Source organism: Topomyia yanbarensis, chromosome 2 (genome assembly GCF_030247195.1).
Source record: "Topomyia yanbarensis strain Yona2022 chromosome 2, ASM3024719v1, whole genome shotgun sequence".
NCBI classification, from domain to species: Eukaryota; Metazoa; Arthropoda; class Insecta; order Diptera; family Culicidae; genus Topomyia; species Topomyia yanbarensis.
The window spans coordinates 15910200-15926948 of NC_080671.1; the positions used below are offsets into that span (position 1 = coordinate 15910200).

General features: G+C 39.0%; 1 protein-coding gene across 7 annotated transcripts in view; it reads left to right on the plus strand.

Annotated features, from left to right (window-relative positions):
* The window catches only part of LOC131678908 (uncharacterized), a 543408-nt gene that overhangs the window by 476339 nt on the left and 50320 nt on the right, over window positions 1–16749 (plus strand). For all 7 annotated transcript variants that reach the window (XM_058959338.1, XM_058959339.1, XM_058959340.1 and 4 more), the window contains one exon: window positions 11674–12301. In XM_058959338.1, the coding sequence (XP_058815321.1) occupies window positions 11674–12301 (628 nt within the window). The remainder of the gene's footprint in view (window positions 1–11673; window positions 12302–16749) is intronic.

Below are 16749 nucleotides of genomic sequence, written 5' to 3' on the forward strand. Positions count from 1 at the left end.
AATTCAAAGGGCATTTTTTTTGTAGAAAACCATATAATAAATGTTCTCTCTGTATGAAAACATTTGTCAGCTTATTAACTTAATGTAGAAAAAATTGAGCCCATTCGAGAAGCTTTATGATAGTTAACAGGAACTTTTTGCAAAGGTGTCAAAAAAATTGATGTTGGCATATTCTTAATTTCTTTCTTAATTTTGATTATCACGTTTGTTTTTTTAGGTCGAAAATTATTGGCATATACTCTCTGCTTCAAATTATTCCAGAAATCCTCATTTGGGCGAAGTTGTGGTACATTTGGAGCAGAAGCGGATCCAGAAAAAAATTTCGGAGGGGGTCCAAAATTTCCACTTTGAAATGTTCATTGTACAATACGTAATATGTAATATCATCATTTAATTAATATCAATTTTGGTAATCGAATCTGGTTTGGAATAATTTTGAAATTAAAATAAAATAAATATTTTAAAATTTCTCAAGAAGTTAAAAATTTTCGGGGGGGGGGTCCGGACCCCCAAGACCCTCCCCCTGGATCCGCCACTGATTTGGAGGTTTATCAGCCTTTGGTACAAAAGGTATGCCGTAATCCTCCAGTGCGCCAAAACTTTTTTTTGGCATAATAGCTAGGTGCCAGATTGGGCGTTCGCTGCCATTTCGTTCACATGGTATCTCCTAGCGGGTCGATATTAACACTGAATGTTTAAAATAAGTGTGCCTAGAGTATGACATTTAGTATGATGCCTTGCAACCGGCTGTATTTTTGTTTTAATGCTGGAAGCGTTGTCCAAATTTCATTCCGCATACGTTACAACAGGCCCCTGGAAGGCCTACGTCCGAACCGAATATAACCCATTTGGCATCATCGATATATCACGTAAACTAACTAAACAACACTCGGTCATATACGAAGAAGTATCTTGTCTACATACCCGCCTGGAAAGTAGAGATTGATTGTGTAGTCTCCGACAGGGGCCATGAGGTTGGCTCATTCCAGAACTCTTAGCTTCAGTCAGTGAAAGTGAATACGTTCAGTATAAATCGAGGAGTATAAGAACTTATTTTCAATCAGTCTACACTTCCAAACTTTGTTCTTTTGAACGGGGCTAGTCTAGCTTTCGCCTTTTTGTGCCTCAGATCATACCGTCATTAAGAACAATTGCGTCATACAGCTATCCAATAAAGAAACGTAGAAACCACGACTAACTTCTACGCTCCCTTGTCCACTAAAAAGCAAGAGTCTGTCAATCCCATTGAGGGAACATGTTCTAATGTGCCTATGAAATTTCGAATAAAGAAAATCATTTCCTCACCTAAGCTGCCTTGTAAATGCCTAAGAGTGTCCTTTGATGGGTGCTATTACAAACCCGAAGTAAATGGCTCCTCGTCTCGGAAACCTTAGAAAATAACAGGAATTTTTCCTATATTTAATTCTCATGATTTTCCTAAGTTTAACACGAAGTATTTGGTTTACTTCCGACGTAGATCTTCCACAATTTTAACATTATTCGTCAGAGCCGAGTTAATCCTCGGTACCAGATATTGAAGTTGTTGGTTGTCAAGTCCGAATCAAAGGCAGACATTATTCCCCTATACATCGCACCTCAGCTGGTTCACGAAGTCTTCAACTCCCACGGTATGCCATAAGGTTGTCTTCACGTTGATAACCGATCTATCTTATTCCATGATATTCGCGACAATTTCAATGTAATCATGATTACTCCACTACCTATTGATTTGAACAGCTGTGCGTCCACTATATCCGAAACAATCTAAATAAAACAAGAAATTCCTCCGATGGAAGCATACAAGGCTTTAACTGGCTTGATTATCGACACTGCGATTAAAGGTTAGACGAAACGAGATCCGGCGCAAACAGCAGTGGACAGTCTCCCACTTCGTGGTGGGTAGAGAGCAATCAGAATTGCAAAAGGTCCTCTAACGACTTTTTGAATGTAGATTGCCCGATTTTTTCCGAATATATGCAACGTTAGAAACACAAATGAAAAACTTAATGAATGCTGAAAACGCGGTTATTGGCACCGGTTTGTCGACGGATTAACGAGAGAAATAATGTTTCATCTGGTGGCTAGGTCCTACGTTGTGCATTCTATTCAACCGTTGATCGGAATACACGGAACCAAAAATCCTTTTTCGACAACAACAGCATTCCAAATAGATAACTCACTCAAACACTCAAACAATTGACGTTTCGCGATGAACTGACAATACTTAACGATTGCTCTTTGAACACACAAATTTATCTGACAGCAAAGATGCTTGCGCTAAGCGTTGTAGTGCACGTATCACTGTAGCGTTCGTTAGATGATGACAGCTATGCATCGCTTCTATGCTAATTATTATGACAGTAGTGGTGAGGGTCATTATAAAAGAGGCTGCACAGCATACATTCTCACCACAAAACTGATGGTTTTATATTTACCTATCAACGACCTTGTCCACATTGTTAAAGTTCCAAAGATGCACTTTATTCGATGGAGCATGGAAAACGCTCCTTGCATTTGTGGACAGATTAGAATGGTAATGAGAAAAGACGAATAGTTCGGCATTAGAAGGTGATATTCATGAAAGATTTTTTTCAGTATTTCGTGGAACAATGGAAATTTAGGAATCCCAAAGGTACAAACAAGCCTTTGTTCAAGGGGATGGATAAGGCTTGTGACTTCATTTGGATGATATCTCGGGTCCAGTCATTATACGTTGGATGAGCATTCCGGGGTAATGAGGTCGTGGAGAGCGATCTGCGCTACCATTATCGCAACATTAAACATGTTGTCTGGTCGTGCGCCTAGTGCCCTAGTTCTCCGTTAAACAAATCCCTTCGGCCTCGTTCCAGTCCGAGATGTGCTAGCTATCCTGGATCTCCCTATATGTCTCTCATATACAGATTTTTAAACACAATAGATAGCCTAATTTAGTAATCTCTTCTTATTTGGTTGATATGCTAAGAGCTACCTGTGAATGTGGTCACAAAAGAGTTCCTAGCGGATCCAAGGAGGGCAATCGGCGATCCAGTTCATGATGTCCTGAAGTATTCTTCCGTTTGCCAAAACGCAGCGAGTTTAGTTTCATCTTTTCCCTAACATTGCTGTCCGTCTCTTCACTTTCCTTGATACGGTCTCTGCTACTCTGATGTTAGACTCAATTTCTCTCTTGCCTTCCTTATAATAAGCCTAATAGTGTTTCTTCTCGTTTCAATTGTTAATCAAATAATAATTCATGCTAAAAATAACAAATTGTATATCTAATCTTTGAAAATATTTCTAACTTCATCCTTTAGTATGAATAAAAATGCACTAATATTTTTCTGCACATCGATCTGAATTCCTTGTTTTAACCTTCCGGTAGACGTGCTAGTGCATTGAGTGCACGTTGCTCTGAAAATCTAGCGAAATCGTCTTAGGGCACCAGCGGCTGCTCATTCGGTGGGCCATAAGCACGACTTCCGGAGGATTAAAATGTGTCAAAATATATTCCCCTTAGTATTACTAAAAAAAGTTTAAATTTTAAACAAAAACTAATTTCGAAACCATATTTTCAAGAAATTTAAATTGTAAACTAAAAGAAATTTGTTACCCCATAAAAAATGAAATTGTTGTGCATCGAGATTTTCATACTGATGCATTTTGTGCGCAAGACAATTATGCGGTTAATTTCAGGTTTCAGTTTGTTCCAAACCTTCGAGTCGGAATTTCCCCTCTCGGTTATTTTCGAGTGGGTAGTACTACCCATACTACCCACGGTATCCGCCGGACCTGATTATAGTATCTAATTTTCTACAGAAATCCATATAATTTCTAAGAACCTTCATGCATGGCAAAAAAAATTCAGTTCGTTGAACGAAACGATGCCTAGGAATGGTCGAACTAGACTTTGATTGGAAACTAAATATAGTTTGGTTTCATAAATACGCACTGCTAATTAAATAACAAACGTATATGGAGGAAACCGATCAGAACACTAACACAGGAACTCTGACATATAATTTCTGTGCTCCATCACTTAGATCACTAACTACGCTATGCCAACCCCTAAAATTGTTAAAAATCCCATTGCCTGTAGTAAAATATAATAAACAAGAGAAATACTAAAATTCCTAGGAAATCAACTTTTGTATTTTACATTTTGAGATGAAATGTGTACGGATTTTTCCTAGCCCGCAGTTCTTCAGCTAATGCTTCCGTACTTATGCATCACGCATTTATACTTAAAGTCGCGCATCCGTATTTAACTGTAAATCGAATGCATATTTCACTTACTCACAAACTAATTGTGTCGGCACACAGGGAATAATGGGAAGCAGTCCAAACGTCGCTTATGGACAATTTCAAAAAACCGTCTTGCCTTTTATTTAAGCTAGTTATAAATACTTTAATTCATCGTACTATCGGTGCCGCAACCCTACTGTCGTGTTAATGTTCGCTCTTGACGAAATATTGTTTCTCTCGTTAACCCGTTGACGAACCGGTGCCAATAACCGCGTTTTTCAGTTTTTTTTTAATAATTTTATTAGGATCATTGGTTTCCCAATACAGAGCCGAATATCAAACACACAATAAATAAAATCTTTTGAAAATTGTTAGAATTCGAATTTTTTATTAAATTAGTTTGATTAATTAGTTAAACAGTAAGGTTATGAGCTTCTTTAGACTTATGTTAGATTTGTGTTTTAGTATTCATGAGGAAATTGTTTATCATCATCATATACGGTATGTCCATTGTCCCCAACACATTTCGAATCAGTACACTTGTTTCTCGGCCAATGCTGATTAGGTCTTGTACTAGATTATTCCTAGGAGTATCGAATCGGTCGCAGTTCCAAATCAAATGGTCTATGTCACCATAACCCTTCCTGCACTCTCAAAGATTTGTATCCGTGATGTTTATTCTGAAAAGATGCGCATTTTGAGTGTAGTGGTTGGCAATTAAACGGGACATATTTTTTATAAAAGGTCTCTCAACGTTTTTTTCCGGAAAACCATGGAGTTCTATTCACAGTAGGTAAAATGCTATGTCAGTGCCTTCCTAATTCACCTTCCGTCCACATTCGCTGCCAGTTTTATCGCCGATTTTATCGACCAAAGGAAAGAAATCTTGTGGTTCAATTGCTCTATGAAAAACACTGCCTTCGCTAGCCCCTTTCTTAGCCAGCAAGTCTGCTCGCTCATTACCGTTTATATTGGAATGTGCTGGAACCCATAGCAGAGATATTTCAGATTGGTGTTCAGACAGGTAGTGGACGCATTCTCGTATTTTAATCACAGCTTGCACTGATTTGCTATTAATTTTTATCGACTCCAAAGCTTTAATTGAGCTGTAACTATCTGAGCATATTTAAAAGTTCCCTTGAGGAAGGGACCGGATATACTCGCACACATACAGAATAGCAGTTAGTTCGGCTGTATACACAGAACATGGGCTTTCCAGTTTGAAGAAAGATTCATGCTGGCTGTTATAAACTCCAAAGCCTGTGGAGTCGTTCATCATCGAGCCGTCTGTGAAAAATATGTTTTCTTGCGGGAAAGAAGACATTTTTTCATCGCACAAAAGTTTTATTGGAGATGGATGGATATAATCCGGAATGGATTTCATATCGCGAATAAGAGATGTATCTGATGGGATTACATAAGTACGAGAATTTATGGAAAGATCATAATAATGCATTAGGCTAGATGTTGATGACGGAATGGACAAACATTCTCTATAGACAAATAAAAACTTGCATTGTGGGTTTACCTCAAAAAGCAAATCAAGCCTTTCCATGATTTTTGTGGACCTGACATGACAGGAAATTAAATATTGAGAGTTTAGTTGACAGAAACGGATAAATAATGGTGGGACACCAGCTATAACCTCCACAGACATGGTATGGGTCGAAATCATCAAACCTAGACATATTCTCAGGCAACGGTATTGCACACGTTCAATTTTTGCCAAATGAATTTTAGCCATCATTTGGAACGCAACACATCCATACTCTATGACGGAAAGAATTGTTGTCTTGTACAACATAATCATGTCCGAGGGTTGCGCACCCCACCATGTGCTAGAAATTGTCTTCAAAAAGTTTGTACGTCGTTGACATTTACTCATCAAATATTCCACATGAGCTTTCCAGGTACATTTGGAGTCAAACCAGAGACCAAGATACTTGAAAGTTAGAGATTGCGTGATCACAACATCATATATGAATAATTGAATAGATGAAGCAGTACGTTTTCTCGAGAAAACTACCATTTCAGTTTTGGCTACTGAAAATCTAACTCCAATCTGGTCTGCCCACCTAGCTATGTTATTCAGGCTCTCCTGTAGATGTTGTTTCATATCATCACATTTCTTTTCCGTAGCCCATACACAGTAATCATTTGCATATTGCACTAAAACACAATCACTTTGTAAACAACTATCGATATCACTAGTGTACACATTGAATAGCAAAGGACTAAGGGTCAACCCTTGTGTCAATCCCATATCACTAGTGCGAAAAGCCTTGATTTCGTTGTTATGAGCAAAATGCATCTGTTTTGTATAAAGAAGATTGTATATAAAACCACTCATGGCCCGCGGAACTCCGACGTTGTTAAGCTTTTTACATAACACATCAATTAACATTGAGTCGTAGGCTCCTTTGATAACCAAGAAAACTACTGCCAATTCTTCCTTGGATTCGAAAGCCAGTTGAATGTCTGTAGCTAACAAGGCATGGCAATCTCTTGTGCTACGGGTCTGTCGAAAACCGTACTGAGTTGGAGAGAGACAACCGTGCTTTTCGGCCCAGCTTTCAAGTCTTGTGAAAATCATTTTTTCTAAAGTTTTACGCAGACATGAAATAAGACCTATTGGGCGATATGAAGTGAAATCGTTGGCATCTTTCCCTGGTTTGGCAATGGCAACTATTTTAATCTGTCTCCAAGCCTCCGGTACTACGTTATTCGAGAACATCCAGTTGAATGCGTCTATCAAAACTAGTTTCGCGGGCAGCGGTAGATTTTTATAAGTGAAAAGCGGATATCATCTAATCCAGGAGAGGAATTGTTACAATCATGCAATGCACATTCTAATTCACTAACAGTAAATTTATCGTCCAGAGAGCAGATTGATTTATGGGAGTTGTGAAATATTGGGGTATTTACAGCAACAAATGCAGGGCATAAATTGTCTGCAAATTGCTCCATCCAATTAGAATTATATTCTTCGCGATTGCTAAGTTCCGGCTCAAAATTTCGCAGTTTCCGAGCAGTAGACCACAGTGTGGACATTGCTGTTTCTCTAGTCAATGATTGGACAATTTTTTTTTCCAATATTCCCGTTTTTTTCTTTTTAATATTTTCTTGCTTTTAGCCTCAGCTTCTTTATATTTTAGAAACTGTTCGAATAAACCCTCTTTCCTAAATATTACATACGCTTCCGATCTTATTTTAATAATATCTGTGCATTCTTTATCCCACCATATTGTCGGCGCTTTACGATGAGAGCCAGATTGGTGAATCGGTTTGGTCTGCGCTTGGAGGGCAGAATCCACGATCAACTGAGATATAAACGAATACAATTCACTTGGGTGAACCGGCCTGTAGCTTTCAACGTTTTCCAAAATAATAGCAGAATATGCTTCCCAATCTATATTTTTACACATATCAAATGACACATAGCACTCATTTTTTGAGTGGGTTGCGTACTTTAACAGAATAGGGAGATGATCGCTTCCCGCTGGATCATCAAGTGTGCTCCATGAGCAATTAAGAGCAACGGTAGATGAACACAGAGACAAATCAACTCTGCTACATCATGCTGGAGGACAAGCTATTCGTGTTATCTCTCCTGTATTGAGAACAGAGAGGTTGTAATCGTCTAGCAACTCGTAAATCACCCTAGATCTAGCATCGTCGGTAGATTCTCCCCATATTCATCCATGCGAATTGAAGTCTCCAAGTATGAATGTTGGGTGGGGAAGGCGCGCAATCAGTTCTCTCAACTTTTGAGGATCTAGTTTATTAGGTAATGGTGGAATGTATACCGCAGCAATGTTGAACAGTTCGTTTTTAATCGTCACTGAACAAGCTATAGCTTTTTGATACCGAGCATAACACCTCCCGCTCGAATTTGTCTATCCGACCTTATGATATTGAAAGACGAAACGTCAAAGAATAAATCTTGTGTTAGCATCGTTTCGCATATGGCAAAGTAGTCTATATCATATGTTTAAATAAATGAACGTAAATTAGCAGATTTTGGAATTATACTTCTACTGTTCCATTGGAGCATCGTAAACATTCTATTTCGGGTGTGTCTATCCATCGATCGTCAATAAAGATCCAAGGAGTGACCAAGATAAAATGAGCTTCTCGATAAAGGTATTCAGAATGGGTGACAGTTGGATCAGAAGGGACTTCCACGTTGGGTCTAAATTGAATAGATTTGCAAAGAAATTAATTACATCAGAAATTGTAAACTTTTTCACTGGAGCCGTCTCTTGGTTTTTCGGATTATTCAATTTCTTTTGTATCATTAGATAGGCTAGGGAAATCGTTCTTATTAAACTGAAAGCCCGAGGTAGCGGAAAGCTTTAGATGAGATGGCTGCGACGAGAGTGATCTAGTGGACAGAGATTGAGAAGTTGGGCAAGGTTTAACTCTTTTAGGGTGAGATATACGTTGAACTTTTTTACGTTTGGGGGTTTCTGCGTAACTACTGTGAGGGATTGCTTCGTCAATATCTGAAAGCTCACTGAGAGAGCTAAACTAATTCTCGTGAGTAATATCGACGGAATTACTGGTTTGTATGGCAGCAGCGTAGCTCAATTTAGATTTTTGGATTATCCGTGCTCTAGCTAGTGAAACTCTTTGCTTATACACTGAACAGTTCCGTTGCGAAGCATGAGCGCCTTGGCAATTCAGGCAGACCTTTTCTTGTATTTGGCACTCATCTTCATTGTGAACTTGCCCACAACTACATCTAAATTTGTTGGCACACATAGCTTCTGTGTGTCATTTGTTACAGATCATCAATTTAGGAGAGTATAATCGAACCGGAATCAGAACCCCATCTATTTGCACAAAGTCCGGGAGAATAGTTCCTGAGAAAGTTACACGGATCGAGTTGGAAGGGGCATATTGTTTAGAGTTTCCTTTGAAGATTGATTCTGCAAGTTGATGGCATTCGAGAATGGATACCGATGGAACACGTGGATCTTTGAACTTTCCGATGCCGTCGTTAATGACACGAATAAAATCAAGATCAGATTGATGGATTACTCCGTCAATTTCTATTTGATAGAGGCGGCGAAGTATTCTGATTCTCGGTAGGAGGAGGGTCTGCTGAGTTATCGGAAATCTCAAATTCCATGGTTTTCGGATGGAGCCAAGCTCCCCACCAACCAGAGATTTAACCTCACTAATTACAGTTAATGTGGAAAAAAGATGTAAGATACACAACCACTTATCTGTTAGAAGAGCTACGAGCAGACGACGCTGGTGTAAACCGAACAATAGACCACTATTCACTCACAATCTTCTACCTATGATAACACAACCGAACACGCCGACAGTTGAATATCGACGGCGGTTTTTCAGTTTTCATCAAGTTATTCATTTGCGTTTCTATCGTCGCGTATATTCGGAAAAATTTGGGCGATGCGACGTTCAATTTCAATTTTGTTCGATGCAAATGCATTGTGTAACACCAAGGAAAATAATTGGACTGAAATATAGAGACACTTGGAGTTTTGGATGTCCTATGTGGACTTTCCGAGACCAGAAGCCACTTTCTTCGGTTTTGTTCGTGGCCGGTGCTTTATTTACCATTTCTTCCCAGCGTTTCTCAAAAGAATGCTTCAGTTTTCCCCCTATAATTTATATGCGCGATATGTCGACAGTTCATTCGGAGTCTCTCCACAAAAGAAAAAGTTTTTTTGATCCTCTCCGCATTTTCCACATCGTGCCTTGTTTCTACAATGGACCCATTGTTTACAAAGACGGCTGTTCATACCCCGTGGCACAAAAGGGCGTGTAAGCAGACGAGTCCCGTTGAAAAGAACGACTATGTACGGGGAACGTGCCATTTGAGCCAATATATTCTGATTCCTGATTCCTGATTCCCCCTATTGCGCAATTAAGGCCCTTCTCGGAGACTACACTGTAAATCTCTACTTCCCGGGTGGGTACGTAGACGAAATACTTTTCGAAATACTTAGATCACGTGATATATCGATGCTGTTAAATGGCTTGTCTTTGGTGTGGAAGTAGACCATTCAGGGGCCGGTGGTATTAGATAGAATTTGTATCGAAAATGAGACTTATCGGCATTATTTTTGCCACCGGATAAATATTTAAATCGACCTCTACCAAGCCTGATAGGATGTCGGTCGTCGGAGATACATTCCCATTAGTCAACATTTTCATGCGGGCTTCAGTACTTGCGACAGGAAGTTTTTATAGCAGGGAACGGAAAATTAGTGCAACGAAATTTAAAAGAATGTAGTGATTGGTTCCTAGCTGTGGAACATTTGTAGGATCTGTATTATGAGGCACACCGTTAAATATTTAAGGTAAACTATCAATAAAACCAATGTAAAGTCATTGCACCCCACACATTTTGTTGAAAATGTAATATTTTTTGGCAATAATTAAAATAACACCCAACCAAGTTCTGATTAAAAGTTCTGTTAAACAGATAAAAAGTGCATAGATTATTCTCGGAAAATATCTTGATACATAAAAAAATCCATATGACACATCCTTCGGTGTGGATTATAACAGAGCAAAATTTATCATAGATGATTTTATTGACGATGACTTGTGCATTGACGAAACACACTGTCATTCTACCATTCAAACGAGAGGTCGAATTTCTCTTCTAAACCATCCCATGGTGAAGAATAATCGTTTGCTTGTCAGCAATTTTCAGAATTCTTACGTTGACCATTATTCACTGGAAATTAATGAGCAGACGATTTATCTAGAGCTGACACTGCAAATGAATTCGTTGACGCAAAATCTGTCCTAACGACATCGATTTGCTGGTCAAAGCATCAAATTAATGTATAAGACCAACAATGATTACACTACTTCTTGCTGACGTTGGTATTTTACTAATGGTATAATGATACCGCACTGTCCAACTTGAATTGCTTTTAATATAATCTAAGTAAATGTATCTCTCCATTTTCCGTTTAAAATAAACCGCATTGCTGTCAATTCAATTTGTAAAAAGGAAATACTGAAGCACTCTTGTTGTTCAAGTGTTAAGCGCAAACCAACAACCACTTCATCGCTCTTGTGCTGTTAGCGAAATTGCTTTCATTGAAATATTACTTTACCATCAACCAGTCACTCCTCGACCGGTTTGATCCAACGCCAACAACATGCTGGCAAATGAAAATTCAATTTTCATTATACGAAAATCGATCAAATAAAGTCTAATTCAATTGGCTCGATTGGATTGTTGAATGCGTCCGAACCAAGCGTAACTACACATGCATGGTATACGACAGGTTTCATACACATACATACAGCAGGTATCGCTGAATTTTGTGCGGTGAAACATGGATGTTTGTGGTATGCCAAACCGTGTTCGATTCGGGGAGGGTGGGCGTGAGTTACGAAATTTTGTATGTTATGTTCATTTTTTCATTGCGATTTTCGGCTGTTCTCTTATATCCACAGAACCAAGCACGTCAGCTTCGCCCGATCCTACACTCTGACGTCCTTCGACGAAGCCATGGGTGGTCGACCCCGTCTGGCGGCAGCTAGAAGCCAAGAAAGACTGATAGGTGGTAAAAAGCCTACGATAACACTATCCCAGCAGCAGCCAACCACTCAGTTCGGAACGCCCATGCATTCGATCCTGCAGCAACCGAACCATCAACCACTTCTGGCTCAGCAGTTGCAACAGCAGCAAATGGTTGGCCCACCGCAGCCACCCTCCATTCATCAGCACATTCACACCCACCAGCTTCATCTTCAACATCTTCAACCGGTTCATCCTACTCAGCTCATTAGTCAGCATCAACACCAGCATCAGCATCAGCATCATCACCCCATGGTGGCTTCGCAAACCCCACAACACCAGCAGCAGCATCAGCAGTTGCACCATCAACCTCCTGGAGGTGGGTCGCTACTGGTTCCACCTTTACCACCGGTCGGAACAGCTGGTACCCAGCAGGAGGTTCTAGTGGTAGAGAAAATTAAACGCAGTGCCATGAAAACACAAGCCACTCAAACTGAGGTTTATTTGGGCAAAAAAGCAGCTACACCGCACAAACTTTCGCTGAGTCCCCGGACAATTCACAGGGTGAGTTTCGTTAATTTGGTTTCTGTTATTTAATCATATGCGTTTGTATTAAATCGCTTATCAAGCATTTGTGGTACTTACTGAATGTTTTAATTGATACTTTTATGCTTAAATATATTGAAAAGAAGCAAATGTATGTTTCTTCGTACAACCGAGCAAATTTGTTCCGCGAAAAAAGAACGATTTGAAACCAATTCATTTTGTGTTCAATCCCGTCGCTTCCCTACCATTTATTTCTCCCTCTCTTATTTTATTGTTAAACATCTTAACACAGAAATCATTTGAATACCTGACCATTAACGTTAACGAGCGGGAAAAGATTTTTTGCTTTTTACCATTCCGACTTTTCCATCCGACCTGATTGCTTCTTTCGAACTTTTGTTCGAATGAACGACGGTGGTTATTTGCCATATCGTTCCGCACGATCTATTGAAATAGGCAACTAACGATAAATAATCTGTTCACTTTCGAGCAGCAGTTGCTGTAGCTGCCAGGGACGAGCGTAATTTTTCTGGTTTTTTTATTGGCGTGTAAATAAGTACATTGGAGAGTTGTTCGGTAGGTAGTTGAAGTACCACGCGTCATCATCAATATTTTCGCAACGGGAAGTCAATTATAATTTCTGGTTATCCAAATCGTCTGTTCCCCGTGTAGTTAATCATTTTAAACTTAGCTTTGTACTTGAAAAGACTATCCAATACATCATACTGGTTCGTATTTTTTATTTACACCTTATGCAGTGAGCAAGAGTTAATTAGAGACTTTTCCAATAAAATGATAAAAAAAACCAGCACTGTTGAACTCCATTAAACTGAAACATCGACATCTAATAGCTCCATAAAATTAGAGTGAGGTTAATTTCAACTTTCGCCTTCGGCAGTGCTGCTGACCTACTTGACCGAAAAATTCTGCAGTAGATAGTAACAAAGTAGGGTATTTTAAAATCGAAACTTTTAAATAGCCACCAGATGACGTTCCTCCTGCTCTGCTTCAATTAGGCTAATGGCCATTGTTGTACAAAAGTTCCAACCCGTAGCTGTTGTAAGAATGATAACCAGATATTTGCGATCGTTTCTGTTTACCGCCGCAGGGCAGCAATAATCCAGCTAAATGGCACACCATGAGCCTTGCAGAAACACACTGCAAGTACAGGATGAAGAGTCCTTTGCAAAGTGATGAAGGGTCTCTTCAATTGCAGTGAGATTAATTGTGGATTTTCAACGGCACTGGGAATGCTCCAACTTTGGGTTGAAGTAATTGAACCTAGATTTAGAAATAGTGGTATTGCGTATTGTAGAAACGTGACTTTGAAAGTCGGTAGTCAGTTTGCTGGAAGAAACAAATCATCATATCGGCTTGATTCCAATGATGCGATAATACATTTACAGTTACATAAATAAAACACCTTCAAATTCTGCCAATTCGGTGTGAAAACTAAACTTAGAGCCCCTCCGCATTATTTAGCATAGAGAAAAAATTTAAATAGTGAATGAATAAAATTAAATATCATAACAATTAATTTTCAAGCGAATGTCCGATTAGCATTTTGGAAGCCATTTACTTCGAACCAGGCCTTCTGAAAAATGGTCGGTGTTAAGTCAGACCGGGCTAAGTCGCACAACATCAAAAATTGAGTTAATGATAGCACTGGATAAAGAATTTCTTCAGCTACATTCAACTTTTATCAGATTTGAAATATGAAACAATAAACAAGAATTATGGCAAAAATTATTTTCCAATTATAATGTGAAGGATGCTGCGATTCAAACTTTAAACACGTTTTTCTCGAAATCAATTCATTGTCACTTAGTCCGGTCTGACCTAACACCGACCAAATGACGTATTTTTTGACATGAAAAATGTCTTACTCCACCATCTAGAGCTAGATGTCATTATTATTTTTTTTAGAGAGTTGTCCTACTGGAGCTGTAGAACTAGGGTCTCGGCAGGGCTCCTGTCAGAATCACTCACTACAATTGCAGACGAGACGGGAAATGTCGCCCACTAAAACACTACTAAAGCCCAATTGCATCGGGTCGTGATTCTGAATGTGATATTCATTGTACGGTTCAGATATTTGCGGGCGTAGGGACTGCGCGATCGCGTGTATCATCGCGAAGGGATCGAGCGTTTGTACGTTAACTTGTTCGATCGCGTATGAGTTTGTATGTTCAGATGCTAGAAGAAAGTGAGTTCTTCCATATCACTAGAATTCTCGATCATGTCACCATGGAACGTGTTGTCTAGTAGTATGGACCTAAATTTTTGGTACCGAGGAAGAGACCTCCGGAAGTAACCGATTCATGATAGCGCGAGCGCTGGAGTTTTTAGGTTCGCGCTTGAGATCGCATTTGAAAATTTATAAGTGCAAGGATGTTCACCTTATCACCGAGATGTTATCATGTCTTCGAGAACGTGAGTGTATGTTGCGTGGATGATCGTGAAGGGCTAAAGCATTTGAATGCGTGCAGGCATTGCAGTTCTCACTCACCTACGCGAGAAGAAGCTTATCCGATGTCCAACTTTTCCGAGATAAGATGAGTCGCAAAATTTTTCGTCGCCATAATTATTCTCACACTAATTTTCCGGATAAAATTTTTTTTATTCTCACTGGAGAAGGTGATAATATTTTATTTTCGTGGCAATCACTGAAAGTGCGAAAATATACACTTCATTTCCAAGAAAAGCTACAAAGAACTACGATAGATTTGTTTTTTCGTGTTTTGGAATAGCGCTAGCAAGGCAGAGAGCGCAAAAAGAATACCGTGATAAACTCATTCGCTCATTATCCGGCATTTTTATTTATCCGAAGAAATAATGCGTTGTATTTATCCGGAGAAGTTGTGTGAGTAACTCTTCGTGTAAAAATTCAGTTTTTTTTGTCAAAGTGGTAAATTATCCAGACTCATTTACTCATATGAGTGATAAATGCAATGCCTGGTCGCGTTTATGTGATTTCGCGTATAAAAATGCGATTTTTTTGTCGCTATGGAACGTGTTGTTTAGTAGTTATGAGAGTCATTTTTTTGTTTGGTTCACCTAAAAAAATTGGACCTATGCTGCTAGGATAAGACTTCCGGGCGTAACTGATTCGTGATCGAGCGAACACGAGAGTTTGTAGCTTTACTCTTGGTACCGCGTATGTAAATTTATAAGTGCTAAACCGTTCGCTTGGTCACCGGGATGTTTTCATGTTTGCGAGATCGCGAGCGTAGGTGTGCGTGGATGATCGCGAAGTGCTCGAACGTTTGTATGTTAACGTGGCGAATGGCCACATGATTTTTTAAAATCACGTGGCCATTCGGATATTCGCGTTTATTCTTGAATGAACGCGCGCGGACCGTGAATCTGGTACTTAACTTTTAGTGTATGGTACAGATGCTAGAAAAGAATCAGTTCTACTATATTACCAAAGTTCCCGGTCATGTCTCCAGTTGGCTAGTAAATATAAGCGTCGTTTTTTGATTGGTCCAACTGAATCCATGAGTCTAGGCTGCTAAGACCGAGGGTAGAGACTTCCGGACGTTATCGATTCATTACCGCGCGAGCGATGGGTTAATGCCTGAGTTTATAGGTGATACAACGTTCACTTGATTACCGGGGTGTTCAAATGTTGGCGAGATCGCGGGGTTAGGTATACAATAGAATAGCATAGCAAATACGACTGCACTCATCATGGGTGGCTGATACAGTGAAATCTTTTTATATAATAGTATAGTTCACTGCACACCTGGCCATTAGGGCAACGCAAAAAAAATTTTTTTTTAATTCTCAAAGGCCCCCTCTCATATTGTGACAAATGTCAAAGTAAGTTCAGATGCCAAATTTCACATCATTTGGAGAATTCTAGACCCCCGCCCACTTCGCTTGAAATTTTTTAAATTGGAGCTTTGGGAAAATGTGGAGGAAAAATATATTAAATGCTATAACTTTTGAAGTAACAATCAGAAAATTACAATTTATATTTTTTTAAAGAAAATAACCCCAAAATCCCCTATTTTTTTAATTTTTCTGCTCCGTTGTGCAAACCATACATATTTTGCAGTTTTTCTAATGTAAAAAATCTCAGAAATCGAACGGAACCTTTTAGACCTTTGTCCGAATACGAGAAGTTGGGGTTATAGGGCATTTTGTCATTTATATTAAATTTTATCATTTCCTCGTGCATATATCTCTATTATTCTTCATTCAATTTTAATAAATTGTACCTTGTTGAACGTGGAAAATTTTTGCAACAAAAATAGATTCGCTTGCGTTAAAATTCAAAAAATTGACATTAACTCTACAAACCACATTTTTTTCATTAAATGTCCTAATACCTCAACTTCACCTATTTTTCCAGGTATGAAACTTTTCTCATGTGATTCCTAAGCGCATTTTTCACTATAAATAGTAAATTAAATAAGAATTTTGTTGTTAAATGGAGTTAATATGTACGATTTTATGAT